Genomic DNA, 26,132 nt, shown 5'->3' on the forward strand with positions numbered 1-26,132 from the left:
CCGACATTGGGGGCATTCAAGAGGCAGCTGGACAACCATCTGTCGGGAATGCTTTGATTTGGATTCTTGCATTGAGTAGGGGGTTGGACTTGATGGCCTTGTAGGCCCCTTCCAACTCTACTATTCTATGATCTGCTTTGGGTGCAGAAGGTCCCATGCAAGGCCAGGAAAAAACCCTGGAGAGCTGCTGCCCATCAGTGCAGACAACACTGAGCTACATAAACCAATGTTCTGACATGGCTTAAGGCAGCTTCTGATATTCCTGAATTTGATCTTTCAGAGCGGAGCAGCAACCCATCCAGTGCTGGCTGGAACGCCCCCTCCCAGTTCGGATAAACCAAGCACAACAAGTCCACCCTCATTTGGCAGCTTCTCTCCCCCTCCTTGGACCCCAAAAATCTAGATGCAAAGACAAACGTCTGCTCTTTCCAACTCAGGTCTTCTTCCATAGGGAAAAATGGGATTTTTTTGTTCTTAAAAATCAATATAATCCACTTTTTACAGATTGTGTAATTGTAAGTATGCTTTGTATTTTTAAATCCATGTAATCTGCCTCGGGACCTGAATTCCAGGTGAGAGGGGGGCAACAAAAATAAATTTATTATTATTGTTAATTGGGGGAAGGGCCACAGCTCAGTGGTAGAAGTATCTCTGCACGCAGAAGGTCCCAAGTTCAATCCAAACAGCAGATGGAAAACAATTCCCTGCCTGAAATGCTGTAGAGCTGCCCGTCAAGCGTAGAGAATATTGAGCTCAATGGGCCATTGGTCTGGCTCAGAATAAAGCGGCTACATCCGTGATGGAAGCTGCGTAAGAGGACTTGGGGATATAGGCCTACCAAACCCAATTAAATTGCCCTCTGAATCAGCCCCTCCCAAGCCAAACTCTCTTGAATACAAGACAGTCTGGACACGGCTTGTGGCTGCTCATGGCAGGGGATGTGAAGAGATGGCCTTGTGACAGGCATGTTGACTGCTCAGAGTGAAGGTTCTGGCCGTCACCCATTGTGTAAGAAGAGGGATGAGGGAGAAGCACTTGTGGTGTACTACTCAGCTTGCAAAATATAGTCATGCAACCATAAAAAAATAGGTTGCTGGGTACAATATTGAAGCCCTGGAACTTCAAGACAGTAGTTTCATAATTGCTATTTACACACACACACCCCGACCAACCACACAGGCAGAACTGCAGGATCTCAGCAGGAAGGATTTAGATTTGGTTAGGTCCCAGGGAGCATTTTGGGAGCCTACAAAAAATAGAACCAGACTGCTAACACTTACAGTACTATCAACATGGTTGCAGAGCTGTCTTTAAATGCTGGTGAGGGGTCAGAGAGAGGAGGGCAGCCAACACAATCTATGAAAAAGCATCTTCTTCAGCACAACTCATAGTGTTCCTGTTCCAGCTCTTCTAAACTGCAAAGGGTAGAAATTAGCATGAGTATACCATTACATCACATAGCCATGTTTTTTAAAAAAGGACAGAAATGCTTCAAATGGAAATATTCAGCATTAAACCGAGAGCAGGTGAGGGTTGTACTAAATGTAGCCACTGATAAAGCTGCATGAATTACCCTGGCAGAGAGGCAAAGTTGGGTAGGGTAGAAGGCCGCAGCTCAATAAGCACACTTCAAAGAACCACGGACAGCTGACACTTTTATTGATCTAAAGTGAATGTCATACTATATATACACACTGCATACATATTGACATGCAACAGGCACAGTATAAATGCAGGCAGGATTTACAGGGCACCTGCATGAACATGTACACAGTGCTCTCTGCACAGGCCCACCAGCCCAAAAGGCTTTATCATTGCTAGCAAAAGCAACAATGGGTCTGACGCCACAGGATGATGTGTGAAGCTCAGGGAGAGGCCTCAGGCGACAGCAGACATTCACCCGGCCACTTGGCATTGGCTTCCTCTAGCCAAGGGCTGCTTGGGGACACCACAACCCCGGGGTAGGCACAGTCTCCACCAACAGTGTCAGGATAATAAAGAAAGGCCTGTCCAATGGCGAGAACACAGCCGCCTTCACATTAAAACAGAAAAAAATTCTGGCACAAGAACTGCTGCTGCAACAGAAGGAAAACCTATCTAGGGAGGGATAATGGGAAGGGCAATTGCTGAGGAAACAGGACAGCAGGTGAACCAAAGATGCAAGGGAACAGCTGAAGGTTTTTGACAGAAGTCCGAAAGGGAAGAAACCAAAGAAAAGGCTGATGGAGCCCCCACCCCGCCCCAAATCTCCACTGTGGTAGCACAAGACAGGGAAGAGCAGGCAGCCTGCTTAAGGGTCCTGGGGGGTTGTGGGGACCCATCCAGGAGCACAATCCAGGTCACAGAGTCCCTCCCGACTGCTCCTTTTCTTTCTTCCTCTCTGCTAGCCACTGTTGGATCCGCTCCTTCAGTTCGGTATTTGGTCTGATCTGGTCCATGGTGAGGGGGCTCCGGTTGAAAGGATCAGTCTGGTCACTACAAGGAAAAAACAGAAACAGGGTCAAGAAGAGGCCAAAGCTGGTGGCTCAGATACATAGGCAAGAGAAACAGCCACCAACCTTGGGAGATGTGGGCACACAGCCCTCTGCCAGATGGAAATTTTGTGGACTAAGACAGGCCTTAATCAAGGAGGAATAAGTCACCATGTAGGGCAGCTGTGGAGGCCCTACACGATGGTCTGACAGACCCCAATGTGCAACCCGCAGCCTTTGGCAGTGATGGAAGTTGCTTATTTTAGGAAACTGTATGCCAAGGACAGGGAGCTGGGGCTCAGCCAAGCTGAAAGCCACAGAGGATTTGGGAGAGAGGAGCTAGCTGAGGCAGACCCAGGGATAAATTGGGGTGCTTGCACGCCAAATAACGCTTTATTTTGGTGGGTGGGGTGGAAGGTGATGCTTGGATCTAATGCAAGCTCACAAGCAGCCAGATGCTCAGAAGCTCAGGGAGGGGGAAGGCTGAGTACCTCAGGAGGTGCCTGGCGATTGTTGATCTATCAACAGTAACCCGAGAGGAAGGCAGCAGCACTGGGTCCATCATTAAAGTGCTCATGATGGGATCCAGAAACTCATCGCAGGCATCCGCGTAGGTCTCCTCTTCCTGCTGCTGGCGGTCTGCAAGAGACTAGAAAAAGGAAGCCCAGCAGCCGTGAGAGGCCCCTCGCTCAAGTTGGCCTGGGGACGGACTGCAGAGGGAAACTCCTCCTCCTCCTCAGCACACCCCAGAAGCTCCACAGGGACAGACTGCTGGTTGACCCGAAGCCCAAGCGCAGCCTCAGCCTCGGTTCAGGAAAGGGCAACTGGAAAGTCAAACCCTGGGCCTGGCTAAACTCCAGGTGGAGGTGAGGAAGGGGCTGCTGCTCCCACCTGACTTCCCTTTGGCTTTCGGGGGCCTTAGTGAAAGCCATGAGCTCGGAGAGTCTCCTCCTTGCGGATGCTACTAGGCAGGGAAATGCTACCCAGACCCAGAAGAACATACACAAGCTTCCCAGCTCTGCGTGCTAACAGCAGAGGATGAGGCACCGATAGGCAGCCCACCACACAGGAGGGTTCTCTGAATGAAAGCACGGACAAAGGCACTGCCAGACTCCCCCCCACTCACCTTGATCCGCTCTGCCAGGTTGCTAAATGCCACAATCATGTTGCCAGGCTTGTTAATCTTCTTCAGGACCCGGACTGTCTGAGCAAAAAGAGTTGGGGAATATGACCGCCCGTCCTTGGGCACCGTGGCACAAAAGTTCTCCTCGTCACTGAAAGAGAGAAGAGGGCTGAAAGAAGAACAGTGGGAGTGGCAGCGCCCTTCAGCATGTTCAAGCAAGTTTGCTCTATGCTGTCAGTCACGCCTTCCTGTTTTTGGCCTTTGGCATTCTCTCACACACACACCCCTCCACAAGCACACCAACATCCTTGCTTGGACAGACCTAAGGATGAGCTTCCTCTGTCCTCTGTTTGCAACAGTAGCCAACTGAATGCTCCCAAGGACAGCATGATGGGAAACAGCCATCACGGATTTGTCCCCAACCCCTGATACTCAAGGGGCTACCGCTGCCTCTATTCTCACTCAGCGAAGGAGGGCATCTTTCCACCACTAGGGGAAGCACTTAACTGAGTGCAAAATCCTTCTGGTGGAGAAGCTCCTGCCTCCACCAAGACAGCAAGGATGGGTAGGTCAGAAAAACACCTCCTCTTGACCTTTGCCCCCACATTCAGGTAGCCAGTTGGGGAGGAGGACTCCTGAGAGAGACAGACGCGAGAGCACCAGCCTTCACCAGGCAGTATCCAGAAGCAGACTGGCATCCAGACACCTCAAAACCAGCCTGGCCAAGGCTCCAATCAGGAACACAGAGGGAGTTTACCTGGTTCAGGAAGAGCCCTGGACCCAGGCTGACCAAGGGGAAGAGAGGCTGTGCAGCAGCTTCCTGGCTCCAGTGCTCCCTATGGAGGTGGGGGGACCTATTTTGGACCCGCCCCAAAGCATCCCTTGGCCTTTCCCAAGGACTTCCATCCGCAGGCAAGATATTGCTTCCCCAGGAACTTTTCAACTACACAGTGGGTAGAGTAATGGTGTGGCACGTAGCAACCAGCGGGGAAGAGAACAGAAAAATGCTGCAGGCACCACAGCCCTTTTCCTCCCAGCATGGGATCCCTCCTTACAGCGCTCACCTTTGCCCCAGTGAAGCAAAAAGGGAGGGAGGGCAGAGTTCAGGTCTTCCACCCAGCCACTTTGCTTCTCTTCCATCTCCCACCTTCCCACTGGTAGCCAACGTTTCTCAAGGAGTGCTTCTTCCCCTCCCCCTGCCTCGCCCAAGGGACATTTCCTGTGGAGCTCATGGTCTGACACCCTCCTGGAAGGCACAGAGATCTTTCCCTGCCACTCTACCATAGGATGAAGGACAAGCTCTCGGTGTTGGGGGAGAGAAGTTATTCTGGCCCTCCATCCCCAACTGTGACAAATTGTATTTTTCTGGGGGTTGGAATCAGCTCATGACCATTCTAGGTTTTGTTGGGATGACATTCCTTTCCTGCTCAACAACTGTCTTTTTGGTCTTGAGTGGTTAACGCCTGTTGTGACAGTTGCAATTTTCAACTTCTCTTGTTTTGAGTCTGGAAATGGGAAGCTGCTCCTCCCCTCCCCCGAGGAATTTCAGCTCCTATTAAGCCTTGCCTGTTTCAAAATGCCCCTCTCCCTCCAAGAAGCAGGGACACTCACTCATGGTAAGGACTACCATGACTTTCCTAGTCGTCATAGCTGGGGGTCCACCATGAGTGTGCCCTCTCCTCGCCAACACACATACCCCAGATTTAAGTAGATGGTGCAGATGTCAGAAACCAGCTGCTGGGGTTTGAAGTCAAATTCGCTGAAGTCTTTGACCTTTAAGGCCCCCATTTTAGGGCCTACCAGGTGCTGTAGGAAGTAGTTGAGCATGGAGATCATGCGCTCAGCCAGGAAGGGGTGCACAAAGAGGGACTTGATCTCTGCAATGGAAACCAAGTCTCCGTGAGGTCCCCGAAGAGCCCTGCTCCCGCCTCGCACCTAGCCTTAGCATGCACCTTTACCCGAAGTCAGGAAGGCCAGGGTCCCAATGGTTTCATTGGACATGATGTTGTGGAAGCGAGCCAGCTGCCCAAACATCTGCAGGCTGGCTTCCTTCTCACGCCGTGCATCTGTAGACAGGCCGTCCCACTCGCCCCGATCCTTCTCAATCTGCTGGATCTTGATCTTACTCAGGTACTGCAGAGAGGTTTGTGGGGGGGACAGAGAGAAAGAGGGTGTGTGAGGCACATGGGGCCATAACTCAAGTGCCCCACTGGCCTTTAAACCACCATGTTCCACTGAGGGGATGGGGAACAGCTGCCACTGCAACCAATGAGTTTTTAGAATGGGCCTCTCTTCCCTCAGCTTGAGCCAGATGCAGTTCTCTTGGGCAGGCATGACCTGATGGAGACACCCAGCTCACCCCATTGGAGGCAAGGGGTTGAGGAAGAGCCTCAAAGGGAGGCATGCAGGGGAAGAATGACTCTCACAAGCATGAACAGGCAGGCAACAGAGGATGTGCTGAAGCATTTCCACAAACAAGCCCTTCAAAGGGACTGGGCTCTGTGGCTCAGGGGTTGCCAGAAGAGCTTCTCTCCTCTCCTCCTTCTGAGCTGGTCCACCACAATCAGGTCAGAGACAGAAAATGCTCCCAGAACTTCCAAGAAAGGGGATCCTCCCTCCCTCTCCCCACACATGCACAGCCTACCTTCCTCCTATCTTACCTTGTATTATCAGGAAAACCGCAGGTGGCGTCCTTTCATGACTATGAGCAAAAGTCTCATTTCATAGACTGTTTTGGTACCTCAAAAAAAAAAAGTTTTACCTGAATGGCCTCATCCAACAAGAAGATGGCATCATTCATGAGCAGGTTTAGAAAGCGCAAGAAGAGAGGTGGCTTCATTGCTTCTAGGTTCTTTGAGGCGTAGTCAGCCAGTGCCTGAAGGAGAGAGAGAGAGAGAGAGAGAGAGAGACATTTCCTTCCCAGAGACGATCACTGCCCTGAGACAGCAGCTGCTGCCCCGCCCGAGTCGTACCTTGACGCTTTCCCGGTAGGAATCGATGCCCCACATATACCTGAGGATGGGGTACATAGGCCTCCGATAGTTGAACTTCTGCTCAAACTGATGTGGATCTCCTGAGGAGGGGGAAAAAGCAGGTTAAGCCAGAATAGATCCCAAGATCTGGCAGCACTGGAAGACCAAGCTTTTGCTGACCATATGGAAGCTCCTTGTGCTTTGAAGCTGCATCTTGGCACATGACAGTGTGCAACTGTATGTCCAGATAGCACAAAGAGGGGACAATAGAGGACTGGCACTTCCCACCTTCCCGTTATGGTCTGCACACAAGAAAGGACAGTGACAGCTCAGCAACCGGCCCGGGGCCATGAACGGTAAAGGGAGAGAAGCCACCCACGCCTGGCATGGAGCGTCAGCACCTCAGAGGCCTTGGGAGAAAAGGAAAGCTCCCCTTGCCCCCTCCCCTGCCCGCATGAGCACTGCCACCACATACGCCAAGCACAGGACTGGGGAGATGGCTCTGTTGAACAGGAACTGAGCAGCTCAAGGGGGAGGAAGATGGAAGTGGCACTTCCTGCTTGCCAAAGAGCTGTGCCAGAGAGAGGGCCCAGCCCTCCAACGTCTTGCCCTCCCCCTTACCTGTGAACTCAATGTCCACAAAGACCTTGATAAGAGCCTCGGCAAGGTAGGCAGCATGTTGGTAGGAGCGGAAGACCCTCTTGCGGTGGAAGACGCTTGAGACAAGGGGATTCTGCACCTGGTCCATGTGGGGCATTACAGCCTCCAACACCTCAGCTAGCTTGGCTCGCAGATGTGGGTTCTTCATCCTGCAGGAGGTAAATGATGGTAGTTCAAGGATGATTGCTAGACCTGCCTCCATATCCTTGAAACTGCTTTGTAAAAGCTGCCTCTAGGACTGCTGCTAACTCTTTGGAGACTGCAGCTGAGGCAGAAGACAGAGGCTGCCCAAACCACAAGACAAGGGCCCCAGTGTCTGTAAGCGTTTCTTGACTCAAGTGGAAGTGCTGCGTTTGCTCTCCTAGGACCCAAATGGCTTGGTCACTGAAGACCTTGGAGACTAGCCCCAACGCTTAGACCGCTCTCTATCACAATGCAGCAGCTGCAGCCGCAGGCACCACAGCCTTCCTAATGCAGCTGTCAGAGACCTGCTTTACCATGCCTCCATCCACAGCACACCCACTGAAGATCAAGTCTGTGCAATGCTTCTGCAAACACAACTGAACAGTGGGCAATCTGTTCAAGAACATGGAGGGAAGCAGGACAGAAGAGACCATTCCTAGCTGCTTGAATAGCTTAATATTTCCACAGTAGCCTGGTCTTCCATGCTAAGTTGTAGGAGCTGTAGTCACAGTTTGACTCAAAGATGACTGATTTTATCTGGCCACAATCACTCTCCCTGCCTTGGTACTCCCAAATATTTACTAGTCACCACCCCTGAAGACTGGATGAAGTGCAACAGGCTGGGCAAGTGGCTGGAGAAGCCATTACCTGTCTACATCCCCAGTGAAGACAGTCACAAAATGAAGGATGTGCTCCAGGGAGTCGGCTGATGTCTCCAGCAGATCATCAGCAAAGCGACGCAAAAATATGAAGAAGTCCCCCAAGTTGTCAGCAAAGAATTCTACAAAACAGAAGGGCCCAGATGAGGTGCTTGCTGGGAGAGCATTCAGCTTCTAGACCTTGATCAGAAAAAGCTCACATATTATTACAGACTCCTCTGGAGAGCAATTATACCTTAGCCTTCACCAGAGTCTATTACGACACACAAAGGAGGTCAGACTAAACATATGCTGAGGCACTACAAGCTGCCCTGGCCTAATGAGCACAGGAAGAGCAGTCTTCAAAATGGATACACACATGTAGATATTTCACATCCAAAAACAGAGACAGATGTGTTTGTGTGCTTCCATCACTTCACTATCTCCTAGGTGTAGCTTTTTAGATAGCACACACTATGCCTGACAGCAAGACAGACTCCTCTGTACATCCATCTGCCACTAGAGGGAGAAAGTTCCTGAGGTGCAGCTGGGAGTCTTTTAGAGCAACATGGAATCTGCACATCAAGCGAGGTCTGATGAGGTATTTTCAGTGGCATTCTGAGAAGCACAGCTTTTTTTTTTTCATTTTTAAGGAGCATTCTGTAGTTGCCCTTAATGACAAACCAGAGCCTGAGACCACCGAGACCTTTAGTGCCTGCTTGTGGCAGGATTCTAGATGTAGTGTTCCTGCAACCAGCATCATTCCCAGGCCCTCCCAACCCTCAGCCTCTCTTGCCAGCCAGAATTCTAGAAACCTTCCTACTCCAGCCTACAACAATGGACTGCACACAAACACGCCCAACGTAAGATTTTGTAAACAAAACAAAAACAAGCCTTGCTCAGCTTATGTCAGTCAAATTATATGGATTGCTTTGGTTGACAGACTTAATTCTAGACCACAGTCACCACCACCCCACCCACAGGACAGCTAATCCATCCCAGCAGTTCCACCACTACAGGGATGCTGCAATAAGCCAGCTAAGTCCAGTCCAAGAGAGTAACACTGACTGTGATCCAAAGGCACCTGTTTGTACAGCATTTTGTTCCACCCCAGCACTTTTCCAGGCCCACTAAATTCTGATGAGAACCACACTAGGCTGTTCTCTAGTTTACAGTTCTCTAGATGCCCATCACTCAGACCAGGTCAGCAAATGTGCTCAGTTTCAAGAAGAGCAGGTACTCACAACCTGGTAATGCATTCAGCCAAACAGATAAACCAAGCATTTCTGAAGGTGAAGCCTTCAGAAGGGAAGGCTTCCCCTTCAGAAAAGTTCAGGGGAAGCCTACAGGAGACGCCAGTCACCTGGGACATAAGCAAGGGCATTCTTTTCCACCTCAGGCAGTGGGAATGTCAGGTCTGTCAGTTCAGTCCCTTGGTTTCCAATGGCCAGCTGGACCAGGAGAACAGCCATGGACACCTGCAGGTGGAGACAGTTCTGCAACATCTGCGGCTCTGTCATGGCCGTTTTGGTGGAGAGATAGATGGTCATAAGGCGCTCAAACTGCTCCCGAAGGTTATCTGCTGAGGGGCTGGAGCTCTGCTGAGCCTCTCGCCACGCCACTTGTAGCCGGTGAAGGCTTTGGTTGAGCTTGATCATCTGGTCATGCAACCTGTACAAGCAACAGAAACACATACAGTGACCAGAGGGGGCAGGCCCAAAGAGGGGTGGGCAGGACAGCCACTGTAGGTTTCGGGGGGGTGGGGTGGATGCCCAAGGCTCCCCTCCAAGGCAAAGGGAAGATGAACCCAGCATTTCCACAGCCAGAACCAATTCTCTGTTGGATCTCACAAGCCACAAGTGGAAGCAGGTGACTGCATGCAGAAGGCTTTTGCAATCTGTCCTTTGGCAGGCTGCTTTGATCCACATCAAGGAAGGGTGCTTTGTGGGGACAGTCTGGAAATCATTCACTTTGGCTCTACTGCTTTAGCTTCTTCAGTGGAGCAGGACAATCCCCCTCCCTCAAACCAATGCGTGATTAAACCAACTTGATTTGGGGTGCTCTCACCCCCATCACAGCCTGTGAAGAGAGCATCCCAGGGTGATCTCAGCTTGCAAAGGCTGCCAACCAGGCTTCAAGAGCCTGATGCTGCTGCAGCAGCCAGGTTTCAGCCCTGATGGAAGAGGAGGCATTGCTGTGGCCGTTGCCACTCCCACCCACCCTCTGGAGGCAATACCTGTGAAACCCTACATGAAGGGTGTACTGGGTCAGCACCAAGTTCTCCGTCACCAGGTTGTAGCTGGGGGCAAACTCCGGCTCCTGCTCAGTCGTGGCTGGGATCAAGCAGGTTTCTTTTTCCAAACCTTGGAAGAAGTTAATAGGAAAAGCTTCTCCACCAGCTCTGGCAAGCAACACCTACTGAGAGGATGACAGCACCACTGGGGACGCTCCTGCTGCTCTCTGCTCTTCCTCCGCCCTTGGCCAGCAACCTCCTGCCTCCCATGTTGCCTTGCCAGGGGATGCGGACATACTTGCAATGTTTTGCAGCTCACCTTTCATGTGCACATTCTTGCTGCGCTGCTCTTCCTCATTCAGCTCTTTCAGAGCACAGTAGGTAGGGTCAAAGGTAAGGAGCCGGGGCGATCTGGGCTTACAGAAGGGCTGGCAAAGCCTGAGGAGGGCAGCCCCCAAGTTCAGAAAGAAGGCATCTGAGGCATACATCTGGAAGAAGATCTCTGGCATCTGGTTGGTCCAGATCTTGGTGCGGCCCGCGTTGGCATGGAGACAGTTCCCAAGCCAGGACAGGATCCGGTGTTTGGTTTGTGGAGACAGCTGCAGCAGGTTCTTCAACATCTGGTAGATCTTCTCATGGAACTGAGCCATGAACTGTTTCCAAGACACCACAAGTGTTAAGATGTATACAATTAACACACTAGCTAAGTCAGCTGAATCTTCTGCAAGAACAACCTGCGTTATTCTAACAAAGCTATGCCTGCCCAGCTCTCTCCCAAATTCCAGTTTATTCATCAGTTGACCACTAAATACCCGAACAGCACAAATTTCCTGGGGTGACGCTTTAATTTGGATTCCTGCATTGAGCAGGAGGTTGGACTCGATGACCTTATAGGCTCCTTCCAACTCTGTGATTCTATGTTCACTGTACAGAAATCTGATGTTGAGAATCTGGACAGATATGGATGGTTAAGTTTAAGAAAGAGAGGAACTGCCATCATCAACTACTGTCTCCTCTACTTTTAACACTGCCTGATTCACCCATTCTGGTATGAATGTACCCACCTGATGGATGTTGGACTCCTGCACCTTGATCTCCTGAGGGCTGGACCGAGAGGGATTCAGAAAGTAGTCATGGTTCTCCACCACACCAGGGGTCTTCAACAAGCATGAAATGCTTAAGATGGCTCCCAGCAAAGTCTTCTGGTAGAGCTGCCCATTGGCTGGGTCCTTTGGCTGGATGTACTCTACAAAAACCTGAACAAACAGAAGCAGAAGGTGCTGCTGGCCAGCCAGATCAGGAAAAGCACCCCCTTTTCCTTCCTGTTTACGGAGCTGTGGCTCTGCCCCAGGGGCCGGCCTTTAATTGGTGCATGTTGTAAGCAGAGCCTGGAATCAGGTCGGCAATGCCCCCTTTGCTACAAAGCCCCCTGGCAGCCATGCAGGGAACAAACGACTGGTCCTCCCTCTGCCCAGGAGGGAGGGTGAAGATGGTCAGGACTGCCTGCTTTGCTGCTTCACTGCTCTCGGGAGAGAGGACAGCCAAACGCTCACTTTGGCGATCTCTTTCTGCCTGGTGAAGTAGAGAAGCACGTCCAGGTAGGAGTACAGCAGGATCTGGCAAAGGTGCAGTTCTCGGATCCGGCTCAAGAGTACATCGAAGACAGGCACCATGACCTCCTCAAAGGTCCGCACCTCCTCGTCCGCAGTGATAACTTCTATGACTTCCTCCAGGAAAGCAGTTACGTCTTCAAAGCCTACAGGAAGGTAGTGGGAGACAATGGAAGGGACCCCCAATTATTTTGACATATACGTGCTGCGCTACAGGGGCATCTTTGAGGGATCACCAAAACTTGCAGCCCATTCACTTCTCCAGGGATGCTCGGCTCTGCCTCTACAACTTACGGGCTCCTCTAAGGGATTCCAGCATCAACTCCACTAGCTGTTCATAGACATTCTGGCTGACGTAGATCTCTGGTGTGAGGAGGACTGTGCGAGTGTTGGACACCGAAAGGTTCCGGCAGCGCACCGCAAAGGGCAACAGGTTCTCTGGCACTTTAGTGATCTAGGAAGACAGAGGAGAGCATTTCATCCCCGGCCTGCAGGGGTGCTCTACTCAGGCCAACAGGCAAGTTGGCTGGCTGGCAGGCATGCGGAGCCTCAACCCACCTCCTCCTTTGCCCTCTGGAAGCTGGCAAAGAGGTAGCGAAGAATGTGCTTCTCTCCTGCATCTCTTTCTGCTGAAAGATTCTGTATGCTGGCCGAGGTCATGTGAATCAGGTGATTTCCTGGTTCTGGGAGCAGCAGTCGGCTAAAGAGAGCCTGGAGGGACATATCAACCTATGACATGAACATCCAGTGCAAACTCTCCCTTCCCACCTGCACCCCACAGCACTTGGAGGGAGCGACCAGCTAGGTATCAATCATAAAGGTCATCTGGGCTAACTCCTATGGCTAAGGCCAGATCCTTCACACACTCATGTAATTGTGAGCTGCAAGCCGAGGGCTGATGGGAGTCAGGTATCTGATGTCAGACAAGCCTGCTTGATTCAAGGGAAAGTCCAAGAAGCACTCAAGGTGGTTCTAGAATAGGAGTGGCATACTGGTAGCCCAACGAGATCTGGATGCCACAGCTCCTAACAGCCCCAGCCAGCACAGCCAACGGCCACAGATGGAGTTGGAGTCCAACAACATTTGGAGGCTCACAAGCTGGCCAACCTTGCTCTACAAAGTGAGCCAAGTTACCACTACAAAAGGCGGGAAGGCAAAGATCTCCCATGTGCAAGATAATCTGAGTTGGCAGATGGTTCCTTTGAGGCCATCATCACAGAGAACAATTTGACTTGAAGAGCAAGACCATCTCCTTCACCAAGGCTCACTGATGCCCTGCCAAGCCCTCAGCCTGGCCAAAAAATCAGCTATGTCTCTCCATGTGTGCATGCGAGTATTTACTTATTTATTTGATTTATATCCCACCATTTCTCCCAGTAGGAGCCCAGGGCGTTCAGATACCTGTTCCACATTCTCCATGTCCAGCCAGTCCTGATCCTCCAGGCCTGCTGCCATTTCCTCCAAGTACACACAACGTGCAGGAATCCCATTGCCACTTTTCAGATTGGGGTCACCTGCAGGTTGGGAATCACCAACAGCACACCATCGGCAACATCTCAAGTGTGAAGTTCTGTCCTACAAGCCCCTAGTCATTGTTCCAACCTGCACAACATCCTCCCACTCCACCTTCCTAGTCTGATAAACATTTTTTTTCCTCTGAAGGCAGAAATTATTTTTATCAGTTCCCGGGGGAGGGGGGAGAAATTCAAGCTTCCTTTTGTACACAGCCAGTGGCACAGCACATACCTGATGGGATATGACCATTACACCAAAAGGAAACAACCAAAAGAGCACCTTGCAACTTTTAAGGGGCTTTCAAGGGATCAGATGCATGTAGGGATCTGAGCTTTAAGTAATTTGCCCCCCCCCATTCCCTGCCAGTGCACTTAGCATAAGATGCCTTGTAGTTGGCTCAGTGAGAAAGCTTTTGATCCTTGCAACAGCCCCCCAAGATAGCCTAATGCAGAAACTGGATGGTTATAATCTGTATTAATGAATACAGCCTTGCATTCACCAGGAGCACCTCCAGAAACATTTACAGTGAACTTCAACACTTCAATCCTACAAAGCTGTTACAGTCAGGAAAGTATTTACACAATTTGTATTTGAAAAGCACAGCGTCTGGTTCTTTCAAAACAGTCAAGTCCTACTCTAGGAGCTTCTACACTACAGAGCAATGCAGCAGGAATCACAAGTAGAAGATGGTCTGTGTTGAGTCTACAGCCTTACCTTGTCACTACCCACCACACAGTACTGCACCCCTGCCCTAGCTAGGCTCCAAAAAATCCCAATGGCAGTCTGGAATTAAATCCCCAGACTCACTGTTGTCAAGTGTGATCAGGAAGATTCTCTGGATCATGTGGTTGATGTTGAGCTGCTCACAGAGCTCCTGCTGAGAGCGGAAGGAGCGGCTGATCTCGGCCACAGAGTAGTCGCAATCATCCAGACTTTCAGACACACTGTTGTCAGAATCATCTTGGCTGGCTGAAGTTTCCTCCACTGGAGAAGTAGAACTGATCAACAAGCAGCCTAACTTGGCCCAACTGGGCCCCAGACACCAACCAAGCAGCCAACCCCTTTTGCCCAGAGGAAGGCTGTGTCAAGAAGCAGGGGCCAGCAATCTGTACCTCAGATCTCGTTTCTTGTTAAGGTCTTAGGGCACTTAGCAGCTGCCAGCTGCAGAATCAGCCTACTGCAAATCACAAAGGTATTGTTGCCTCTGGAAAATGTGTGGAGCTGCACGCGGGCACTTCTTGCACCTTACCTTTTCCTCCTTGGCACCCATAAACAAAGCATGCAATCTCACAGTTACCACCCACTTGCCTAACCAGGCCAGCCAAGACACAGAAAGGCAACCTCATTGGCTACCCCATTTCTATGAACCCTGCTTTTTCAACCAGGGCTGCGGAGTTGGAGTCGTGGAGTCGGAAGCAATTCTGGGTGGAGTCAGAGTTGGTAGAAATGTACCGACTCTGACTTCAAAATAAATTTTGATTGACAATTTTTTTAAAACATAAATTCAAAATGTCAAAGAAGCTTCCCATGAAGTCACCTGTAGTTGAGCATTTCACCATAACTCAAGATGGAAAACATTTTGTGTGTCAGTGTATGACACAGGACCCAGATGAAGACAAATGCTGTGATGCCAAGATCAACGCATATTCAGGCAGCGATAAAAATGCTCCTATGAGAGCTTCCAATTTAAAAAGACATTTACAGCCCTTTCCAGGGCTGTGGAATTGGAAGCAATTTTGGGTGGAGTCAGAGTCGGAGTCGGTCAGTAGAAAAATAGAGGAGTCGGAGTTGAAGGTTTGGCATACTGACTCCACAGCCCTGCTTTCAACAGTTTGCCAAACTAGGCAGCTGTTTAGGAAGTACAGCCTCCATTTAGGAGGTCGGCAGTATGTGAGGGAGGAGGCTGCTGGCCAAGGGCAGTGGGAAACCTGAGCCAAACAAGGCTGGAGTTAAACCAGTAAAAAAGTGGGGATTTCAGCATCTGCTACATTTTAGCCATTTTAATCAGATTCTGCCTACGGCCATACCACCCTGAACATGCTCGATCTCGTCTGATCTCAGAAACTAAGCAGGGTCAAGCCTGGTTAGTACTTGAATGAGAGACCGCCTGGGAATACCGGGTGCCATAGGCTCCTTAGAGAAAGTCAATGGTAAACCACCTCTTAATACCTCTTACCATGAAAACCCTATGAATACATCCAAAAGATTCATAGGGTCGCCATAAGTCATAATCAGCTTGAAGGCATATATCAACAACCAGATTGTCATTTTTAGTACTAATTCACTGAGATCTACATTTGTTTTTGCAATTTGTTGTTACAGATCCCCAAGCTTTTGAGATAACATAGACCGCAGTTTCAAATAAGTAATCTGGGGGGCCGGAAGATCTAAGTGCTTTCTGCACCGCTTCAGTATGGGACTCGCCTCCAACCCCCCGACACTGGGCGGATGTTTCCCAGCCCATGGATGTTAGTCCGGCTATGGCCCTCCAGCCACCGTCAAGCGAAGGCCTCTCCTCACCCGCGGGCTGCGTCAGCTGCTGCTGCTTCTGGACCTCGGCGAAGTGCTTGGCGTCGGCGACGGAGCTGAAGAGGGCGGCGAAAGGGTTGCTGGACATACTGTTGTTGTTCTCCTGGTCGGTCATTTCCCCGCCAGGCGAGCTCCATCCAGCGCTGTGGACCAAAGCGAGAGCAACGCTTCAGAGGCCAGAAGGGAGGCGGGCGGCGGCGGCGGCAGTAGCAGCAGGAAGAAAAAGAAGCGAGCCCGGGAAAGCCGAGCGCAGCGCCGCTCTCCAGCAGCCCCTCCCCTTCGCCACCGCGCACTGAGGGCCGCCCGACCCCGGAGCACTTCGCTTCCGACGACGAATCAGAGCAACCCCGGCGACCGGCCTGTTCCGCCCAAGGCTCGGGAGGGAAGGAGCGGCGGCGCTTCGCCTTCTCACCGGTCCGCGACCGCTTCGACGCCCCTTCCCTGGCAGTCAACTTGGCAACGCGTGACGCCACTGCATGGCGCCCCTACGCCATCAGAGAGGGCCAGCAGCGGACCCTACCAATGGGAGAAGGGAGGGCGGGGCACGTGAAGTAGGGCCGCAGAGATACGAAAATTGTAGAGAGAACCACATAAACTCTTTCCTCAGCATATTTCCTGGTTTAGCCACAGGCTATTTGTAGATTCCCCTCCCCCCGCCCCGTAGAACTGAGGCCACCTACGCCCGATATTTACTCCACTTTAGACAGTCCTGGCTTCCCCAGAGAATCCTGGGAAGTGTAGTTTGTGAAGGGAGCTCAAAGGTGAACCTTATTCGCCTTACAGAGCCATATTCCCTTAACAACAATGAACACCCTTCACAAACTACACTTCCCAGGATTCTCTTGGGGAAGCCATGGCTGTTTCAAGTGGAGTAAATGCCTGGAGTGGATGTGGCCAGTTTCAAGTGGAGTAAATGCCTGGAGTGGATGTGGCCATTGCCTGGCTAGGTCACTTCCTGGTTCACCCTGAGAAGCTGTTTTTCCATGTCCGCAGAGATATCCACCTTTAACATGAAAGAATTCAGCCCTGCTGGGATTGAGCAGAAGTGCTTCCCCATCACCCATCCCCTAAAAAACAAAATGGATGGAAAAGCCCAAAGTGTAGTTTGTGAAGGGTGCTGAGAGTTGTTAGGAGACCCCCCCCATTCCCTTAATAAAGCTACAATTCCAAAATTTTCTGAGAAAGAGGGGCTGACTATTCAACCACTCTACCACTGTAGCTCTATGAGGGGAAGAGGGAGTCTCCTAACAACTCTCAGCACCTTCACAAACTACACTTCCCAGAATTCTTTAGGGGAGCCAAGACTATTTAAAGTGGAATAAATATCTGATGTGCATGTGGCCTGAGAGCCACGCCCTGTCCAGGATTTTAACGTGGCTGTGATTGGGCAGCAGCCTGCATCAACCCGCCCCACAGGGGGCAGAAAACTCGGGTCTGGCTATACCCGCCGCCCACCCCCCCGAGTTTCGGCATTCAAAAAGTGTCCCTGCCCCCACCCCTTACAACCATGATTTGTGCACAGCTTACCTACAACTGAGGGTTACCCTCCCCCCTTGGCTGTTGGGTAAAAGTGACAGCTGTCCATAGGACACAATGGAGCGAGCCCCTTTTGTTTGGTTTTGGCCTAGTTCTCTTGGGGCAGCATGTCCCCCCTTGCTTCTCCTGCCCTGACACACACGTGTGTACGGGTAGCAACAGAGCTCATTAAAAAACTAGCAGTAGAGTTCAGGTTTCACCTCGCATGAGAAATCGATGTAATTTTTAAAGGTTCTTTAAAATATTTCAAAAACAAACATGAAAATCTGGGCTGCTATTAGTATCCCCACATTGCAGGATGAGGGCCGTGGGTGGATTTCAGAATGTCAGGACTAGGAGAGCTGTGCAGCTGGCTCAGGCCAAAGGGAGGGGCATCTTGTCCAGTATCCTGTTTTCCACAGTAGCCAAGCAAATGCCTTCTGGGAAGGGCACACACAGGACATGAGGACGATAGCTCTCTCCAACTGAGAGGGGAGGGAGAGGGATACAACAACCCTGCAATGTAGTCCATCTTTATTATATACTTAGGTGCATTAAGTACTGGGCTGCTAGGCAGTGGTTTGGAATGCCACAGTGGAAGCTTTCCTCACACACCCCCACTGTTCACTTTCTGTCAGTGGCTCTTTTGGGTCTCCAGGATTCACCTCCCCTCCAACCCTCTGGTGGAATAGGTCTGCTTCCCTCCCAGTCATGGAGAACCACACTATCAGTGTCACGATGGATGCATGCTATCTCCAGGATCAGACGCTGCATGCCTCTAAATACCAGTCACTGGGCCATTGTGCTCATGTCCTGATGGTGAGCCTCTGAAGAGGCATTTAGCTGGCCAGCGTGGGAAGAGGATGCTGCACTAGATAGTGGCTGATCCAGCTGCAGGGCTCTTCTAATAAATCTGGCCAAGGAAGGCAAGGGCTGGATTGTCAGGGCTGCTGCAGTTGGTAAATGCCTGGTTTTACAGCATGGAGATAGTAAGTGCACCATCTCTCTGGACACAGCCCATGCAGTTGGCAGATCTGACAACAGGAGGAAAAAACAGTGTAAGGAAAAAAGGATAAACACCCATGTTCTGCAGACCATTTTCCTTCCATCTGAAGGCCTAATTTATATGCATCTGTGCAGAGAGGGGGTTATCTAATAATACTGTTTGTCCCGATTGATCTTTTCTCAAATGATCCTACAGGCTACTGTGCTAAGGAACAAAGCTTGGAGTATGTTACCATTCTGTGCCTTGGTGTGGCATTCTGTCCTACTGGCACATTCACAATGAGGGTGAGAGAGTAAAAAGGTGACGGTGTAATCTGGGGCACAAAAGAACATCAGAAGAGCCTGCTGGATCAGGCCAAAGGAGGCCCATCTAGCCCAGCACCCTCTTCTCACAGTGGCCAACCAGATGCCTGTGGGAAGCCCACAAGCAGAATTAATCAAGCACAAACAATACTTTCCAGATAGACATCTATTGGCCAGCAACAGTTTTCCACCCACTAAGGCTGTTTTTCATCAAGACTGGTAGGTATAGGTGATTCATCTCTATTTTCTCAGAAAAAAAAGGACTGAATACATCCCTTTGCTGTTTTTGCTTTGGGAGTCTAACACAAGAATGATAACCTTTGGAAACTGCACTCTCTCAACGTCTTTTCACTCACTCATTTCCGTGCACAGGAGGGGGGGCTGCCCACAGGTTTCCTGTCAACAACAGAGTGCAGAGAGATTTTCTTGCTACTTCTGCACTCAGCTCATCACAGCACCCAGCACAACCCCCTTTGTATCATTTTGCGAAGTGTGCGATTTCCCTTTCAGGAGGGAAGGAGTAGGCAGGTCTCTGAAGAAAAGCCATGGGACGCAGCCAGCATCTCCTGTGTGCAGCTCTCCTTGGGTTGCTCTCCAAAGGTAGGACCTTCCTCAAAGGCAAACTATAGAGTGGACAGGACCAGAAGGCCCCTGAGTCCAGCACTCAGCCTCAGGACAGGATGTGACAAAAGTGGGGTGGGGGTGGGAGAACAAAGAAGGAAAAGAAAAACTGGGGTCCCTGATTGGGAAGGCAAAGAGAGGCAGGCAGACAAAGCACTTTCAAACGTTTACAGGCACCTTCTTTCCCATGCTGCGGTTGTCCAAAATTGTGCTTTAAAACCTGCACATCTCAAAGACACACGACATGCTTGACAAGAAGGCACTGGTCATGTTTGCCTTCTGTGTTCCATCCTGAAAGACAGCAGGTCTTTTGCTGGACCCTGTTAAAGGTCAGTGCCTTTCCCAGAGGATATAGTAGGACCACCATCCACACCTCTGCCTGCAAGGAAACAGGTTCCATATTGCCATCATGATCCATTGTGGTTGTCTAGACCTTTCCCTCCTTCTCCTCTGCGAGTGTGTCTTAATCAGCCATCTACATTAATGGCCATTACCACCACCATCTTGTGGCAGAGAATTATATATATTCTTGTGCATCTCTCTCTCTCTCTCTCCTGATTCTCCAACTCTTTCACTTCATTGGGAGACTCCGGATTCTAGTTTTATGAGAGAGGGAGAAGAAGTGGACTTCCCTCTGTCCAATGTGCAGAATTTCATAAACCTCAATCATGCCCCCTCTTCCTGTCATAATTTTTCTGGACTAAGAAGCCCCAAACAGAGGGAGGGTATTCTGGTCCCTAATAATTTTGGTTCCCTTTTCCCAACTCTGTGCTGTTCTTTTTGAGATGGGGCAACCAGTAGTCCAAATGCAGCTGCACTATGGAACATTTCCATCACAATGCAGTCTGTCTTATTTGCTGTCCTTTTCCTAACCATCCCTAGCTTGAGGGGATGCTGCAGCTGCCGCTGCCCCACACAGAGGAATCACTTTCATTATTTTGCTGTGTGTGGCCAGGGAGGAGGGTTCAGGCTTTGGGGTTTGGGCTACAGACCTCATTCTGATGCATGCCTGTGTCCAGGTCTGGGCACAGTCACCCCTCCTTGATGTTGCCTGGCCCAGAAGCCAGTTGGGATCAAATTGTGCCTCTTGCCCCCAGTGCCTGGTGCTTGGCCCATGCTTCTTAAACTGTAACACTCTCCTTTCCTCTCAGGCATCCTCATCGCCGCTGGAAACTCTGCAGCGGAAACTACCACAGGTATGGCTCATCTTGATCTTCCTGGGGGGGGGGGGAGAGGAAGGCAGTAATCCTGGCTGAGTCTTGGGCCTCTTTCTCTTTCAGAAGTGGCTGAAGTAGCACTGTGTGGCTGAGTCTTCTTGGCTCCCCTTCGTTGCTGCCCTCTTTCACTGGAGAAGGATTCTGGGGCTAGCTTTTGTTTAAAATAAGTTGTTGTTGTCTGTACTGTTTGTTTTTTTAAAAAAATATTCTATACACCTAAATCTCCTGAGCTTGTGAGCTGCCAGTGGCAAACCAGGTTTTCAAGCAGTTTAGCCATCATGGGGACTGTAGCCACAGAAAGTGGTTGGTGAGTCTTCACTGTGAGAGATCTCTCCAAACCACAGGGTTGGTTTTTTTTGGGGGGGTGGCAATGTAACCACTTTGCCAGGCTAACCACAACCCATGCCTCCCCTTTCATGCTGATTGGCTTCTAGGGTAAGTGAGAAGTGAGCAAAATATCTTGGTCTCTCAAATTCTAGTCCCATGGTGGCTTCATTTCAGAATTCTTAAAATCAAAGCATTTCTGGCGAGGTTTAGCCCCCAGAGAGAGAAGCTGAGGGTGGGGGGAAGACTATGCACACAGCACTTTTATTCTGATTCTGTCATTCTGTAATTGCAGAAGAGATTATGAATCCTGGGGGCTTGGCTGCGAGGGGTGTGTGGTGTGACTATCATGAAGGAACCCTGCACTTCTGAATTTGCCACTACACCACTGCTCTAGATGGAAGGGGAATTGCTGGCTGGCAGGGTGGTGAGCTGGCCGTGTCTGTGTCCCAATTAGTTGTTGGTTTCCCAGCGGGGTCTTGAAAAGCAGGCTGCCACCCTCATGGGCCTCAGCCTGTGGGCTGATTGAAGCAACGACTGTATGCAGCTGAGTGTGTGCACAGAAGTTCAATCCTGCCAATGCTTGGCTGGTGCAAAGCCAGGGGTGGATGTGGAGAGGAGGAGGAGGAGGCGGCAGCAGGAGGGGGCCTGTTTGGTGTGAGGGTGGTTGAGGCTCCAGGAAAAGAGGCTGTGGTGGAGCCCCTGCTTTATATTCAGAAGATCCAGATTCAGTCCCTGGCCGCATCTCCAGGTAAGACTGGGAGAGACTCCTCTCTCAAACCTTGGTCAGCTGCTGCCACTGCCAGTTGGGGTCTGTAGTGAGCCAGGTGGAGGCAGGCAGCTGCCTGTCTCCCTCCACACTTCTAGGTTGCACTTTGTGGCCTTCGTAGGAGCTGCCTTCACCTGGATGATTCATTGCATGTCATGAACCAGGGAAGCAAACACCAACATTAGGCTGCCCTTGTGCCACTGCTGAGGTTGCTTTCTCAGGCAGAGCTAGGCTTGCATTCCCTTGGGAGAGAGTTGCTGCCATCAAGTGCTGAGGAAGGGGCCAGCCTGGCTAGCCACCTCCTCCTCAAGCCAGTGCAGATGTTTCCATCACATGTGGACCTGCCTGAAGGAGGCCTTTGTCCTACAGCTGCACGCCTTCTTCCTCCTGCCTGCATCCCAGCTGTGCTGATGATCTTGGGTCGCTCCGAGGGCTAGATGGATGGATGGGGTCTGTGGGTCTCTCCCCCCACCCTTCTCACGCCATCCCTCCCTGTTGGTATTGCAGAGATCATCACGGTGAAGCAGTCAAGGAAGAGCATCATCTTGCAGTGTGAAGCAGATAAGAACGCCATGGTACAATGGAAGAAAAATGGGAAAGCTTTAAGCCACACGGACAAAGAGCTGCCTTTGGGTTTTGCTGTGGATGACCCCAGAGGTTTCTACGAGTGCAATAATTCAAAGACGACTGACTCTCTGCACGTGTTCTTCCGAAGTGCGTGAACCCCTCCTTGCCCCCAGCTTAAGTGCTGCTCCAGAGATTCACACAATGGAGGGGGGGATGTGGGGGGGAACATCGGTACACATGGCCAGGGTGGACTTGCTGAGGCTGCTAGGAGCTGTGAGACTGTAAAGGGCCCTGCAGGAGCCCGCTTTCTTTGCCTCCCCCCCCTTGTCACCTTCCCTTTCCCGGAGGGAGGGCTTGCTTTGGAACTGAACTGAGTGAAGGAGGGACTCCGCTGAAGGCAGACAGAATGGGGGTGGCAGGGACTTGGGGGGGGGAAGAGATTTTTAGGGGGTCTTGAGAGAACATAAAACAGATTAGCAATAAAACTTCCAAGAAGAGTTAGGGGAAAATTCCCCTACCCCAACACTGACAAAATTTCAAATTTATCAAAATATAGCATTTGTTCTGGTTTGTATTTGTGACTTCTTGGGTAGGGTTTGTTTCCTAATTGGTTACATTAAATGAGCAATCGTATCACAAAAGCAAACATTTTACTACCTGCTGTTGCTTGTCATCTCTCAAACGCTATCGAAGACTGGCAGTTTCTGCATGTGAGCTGCCAAATACTAAAATACCTTTGCTCACATTAGATCTGTGGTTTAAATTTTAAAAATCAAATGTCAACTATCACTGTATGTCAAATATACTAACAGCATCAAAATTAGAATGCTCTTCAGAGGAGAATTTGGGGAACAAATCAGTTTCTGTTCCGAAACAGACTCCCCTTGCCAGATTGTTCTTTTGTTGTTGTTGGGTATCTTGCTCAGTGTACGGTGTGTGTGTGTGTGTATCACAGAACAATAGAACAGAAGAGTGGGAAGGGTCCTATAAAATCCATCAAATCCAACCCCCTGCTCAGTGCAGGAATCCAAATTAAAGCATTCCTGACAGGTGGCTGTCCAGCTGCCTCTTGAAGGTCTCCAGTGCTGGAGAGCCCACCACCTCCCTAGGACATTGGTTCCATTGTCGTACAGCTCTAACAGTTAGGATGTTTTTCTTGATGCTCAACCGAAATCTGGCTTCCTCCAACTTGAAGTTAACTCTGAGTTGTGGGACTGAAGAGTCCTTGGGCTCTGTTTTTAAAAAGGGGAGGGGAATGTTAGGCGTTATATCTACAGTACTTGGAAATCCCACCCAAGGACCAGAATGGCTTCCCTCTATTCCCAGATGGATAAGGGCTGTTTGTGGTCACTCAGTGGCAAGGGAATGGCAGTTTATTTATTTATTGTTTATTAAATGTCTATCTTGCCGTACCTCCCAATGGAGCCCAGGACAGCAAACCTCAAAATGTTAAACAATATGGTTTGCACATGCTCAAATGAAGTAATGGGTTGACCGAAGCAGGATGTGCTGGTGAGCATGTGGTGATGGGTGCAGGATGCTTGCTCAGCTCTCTCTCTCTTGCCACACAGTGTGCCAGAATTGTATCCACCTGAATCTTGCTACGATCTTGGGGGTTCTGGTGGCCAGCATTGTGGCCACATTTTTCCTGGCTGTTGCTGTGTACTGCATTGCTGCAGAGAAGCCAGGCCAGCGCTCTCAAGGTAAGCAGTGGAGGGCAGATATTTGCTGGGAGATGGGGAGACATCCTTGAAGAAGGGGCAAGGTCCTGTGTGCCACAATGGCAGCTGTGTTCCACGTGGGCCTCTGGGGAGAAGCTCCACCTTCCATGTAATAACACGGGTCTGAGACCCAGAGGCCTCCTGTCCCTCAATGATCCCCCAAGGTTGCTGCTTTTGTAGCCTGGGCCTGGAGCTTGTGCTTGAACTCTGCTAGAACAAATGGGAGCTTTTTCTCCACTGAGGCCAATTACTGCAGGGGGAGGGGATGTTAGTTGAAACTGCAGTTGGGGGAAGGGTTAAATCTCTCCCCACATGCTGCAGTCCAGCTGAAGATGCGCCTCCCAGCCTTGGTATATTTATTTTTTACTTTTTAAGATAATCTCTTAGAGTAGTCCTGAATTTTCCTATTTTGACTTTGTAGCTTCCGACAAGCAGACCCTGCTGGCGAATGAGCAGCTCTACCAGGTGAGTTGCCACCGCTGCTTCCGCCCTCAGTCTCTTCCTTCCTCTCCTCCATGTTGTTTGCTGGGCAGCTCTTCCCAGACCTTCACACAAGGGGCCCTTCACACCCCAGGCCTCCTTGACTTCTCCTGAGCTTCTAATACCACAGCCAGAGAGCCCCTTGGCACAGAATGCAGATGTCAATTCTCCTGGGGATCTTCTCCCTCTCCCCTTTTAAAAAGGAAATTTCTAGCCTTCCTGGCAACAGATAAGCCTCCAAATGGGATCAACTGAAAATACTGTGTTGCCAGAGGTAGAAAGCCCAACATAGATTCCATTTGTTTTGGAGCATGGAGATGTCCTAAGTCACCAGGAGACAGTGGAGGGAGCACTTTGCTCTGCATTGTTGTGCACAGAGCTTGCTTGAAGGCTTTGGCCTGTCTGTGCAGGCCCAGGCACGGCAACCACCTCTCCTGCTCCCTGGTGTGGGGGTGTGCACACGTGTGCACCTCAACATGGCATTTGCTACCACAAGACAATGCGGATCTGTCACGGGCTGGTAATGACACTGTCCCACTTCTTGCCCCAAGGAGTGAACAACCCGATGGCTGGGAGGGACTGCAGGGGGTGCAGCTGGAACGACACCGCCTTTGCTGCTTTTGCAGCTACAGCCTTACCCGGCTGCCCTCCAGCAATTGAAGGGAGCTGTCGGCATCAGTGGTGGCCAGCAGCCATGGCTGAGCGCAGCACAGGTCCTTCCCGGGCTGGCAGTCCTGCTGTGCTAACGATGCCATGTCTGTCCCAGGCTGCCCGCTCCTCTGTCATCCCCAGGCATTTGTTCCCAAGGCACAGTCCACAACGCTTCTCAATGCACACCTCTCTTCCCTTCCAGCCTCTCGGGGACCGCAGCAACGGGCAGTACAGCCACCTCCAAGCTGCCAAGAGGCGCCACCGGTGAGAGGGGCACCACTCCTTTACCTCTGCAACGCCAGACGGGAGGATTGCTGAGGGAGGGATGGCAACGGGAATTCCCGAGGGAAGGTCACTTCATGCGCAGAGGAGGACGTAACCTTCCTTTGAATCTTGCTGGGCCTTCCTTTCACAATGTGACCCCCCCCCCGCTGGCCTCCTCTTGTTCCCTCCCCTCAACTTTTCATTCTGATCCTAAAGGGCATCAATAGCTAAGCAAGTCAAAGGATCTCCCACGCTCGCGGTTTCTGAAGTGATCAATTTCGAACATTGTTAAATCATTTTGAGATGTTTTATATGAAGCAATTCATAAGCAGAATGAAATAAATAAAAACATTTCAGCCCCAGGTTCCCTGTTGAGTAGAACCTAGATCCGGAGCCCAGCACTTGAGGAGGTCCTTTTTTAGGTGCAAAAGATAGGAAGGGATAGTTCAGCTTCCATCTCCTGCCTTTTCGTTTCCTTGCATCCAAACTGTAGCTCATCTCTGTGCATTGCATACCTTTCCAAATAAACATCTTATTTTACTAAAAGAAATTGGACTCTTAAGTGGTGTGTGGTTAAATGTGTTCTGAACGGCAGTTCAGCAGCGAGTTCTGAGTGCTTCAGCTCTTTACAGAGTCAGCAACTTGCACAAATGTGCAGCTGTGACGCCCTTCCCTGGCTCTCCCTGTCAGGTTCCTACCTGCTCGTGGTTACTGCCTGTCACTAGGCACCACCAGGGACTCCACCAGTCCGGACTGTCCTT

The 26,132-nt window shown here is 50.7% G+C and overlaps 2 protein-coding genes and 1 pseudogene across 4 annotated transcripts; 2 read left to right on the forward strand and 1 right to left on the reverse strand.

Annotated features, from left to right (window-relative positions):
* Positions 1–1,642: 1,642 nt before the first annotated feature.
* UBE4A (ubiquitination factor E4A) lies at positions 1,643–16,523 on the reverse strand. 3 transcript variants are annotated; one of them, XM_061592629.1, is made up of 20 exons: positions 16,347–16,523; positions 15,926–16,077; positions 14,213–14,389; positions 13,292–13,404; positions 12,449–12,601; positions 12,185–12,344; positions 11,834–12,036; positions 11,345–11,536; positions 10,600–10,933; positions 10,284–10,410; positions 9,411–9,718; positions 8,058–8,190; positions 7,188–7,375; positions 6,567–6,667; positions 6,356–6,469; positions 5,553–5,727; positions 5,291–5,471; positions 3,598–3,745; positions 2,963–3,120; positions 1,643–2,475 (listed from the first exon to the last, which is right to left on the reverse strand). In XM_061592629.1, exons 2-20 carry the CDS (start codon positions 16,047–16,049, stop codon positions 2,340–2,342), a joined length of 3,225 nt encoding a protein of 1,074 aa, XP_061448613.1. In that variant the 5' UTR covers positions 16,050–16,077; positions 16,347–16,523; the 3' UTR covers positions 1,643–2,339. The 3 variants fall into 3 exon arrangements, with proteins under 3 accessions (XP_061448613.1, XP_061448611.1, XP_061448614.1); XM_061592627.1 differs by having other exon boundaries at positions 15,926–16,523; XM_061592630.1 differs by lacking the exon at positions 12,449–12,601 and having other exon boundaries at positions 15,926–16,523.
* On the forward strand, positions 15,419–15,537 carry LOC133368899 (5S ribosomal RNA; annotated as a pseudogene).
* Positions 16,524–19,204: 2,681 nt separating the features above from the next.
* Positions 19,205–25,898, forward strand: LOC133368431 (T-cell surface glycoprotein CD3 gamma chain-like). Its single transcript, XM_061592665.1, has 6 exons — positions 19,205–19,357; positions 20,530–20,574; positions 22,196–22,402; positions 23,827–23,958; positions 24,398–24,441; positions 25,310–25,898. The coding sequence occupies exons 1-6, from the start codon at positions 19,303–19,305 to the stop codon at positions 25,373–25,375; spliced, it is 549 nt and encodes a 182-aa protein (XP_061448649.1). The 5' UTR covers positions 19,205–19,302; the 3' UTR covers positions 25,376–25,898.
* The last annotated feature ends 234 nt before the right edge of the window (positions 25,899–26,132 follow it).

Source organism: Rhineura floridana, chromosome 12, assembly GCF_030035675.1.
Source record: "Rhineura floridana isolate rRhiFlo1 chromosome 12, rRhiFlo1.hap2, whole genome shotgun sequence".
Lineage (NCBI taxonomy): Eukaryota > Metazoa > Chordata > Lepidosauria > Squamata > Rhineuridae > Rhineura > Rhineura floridana.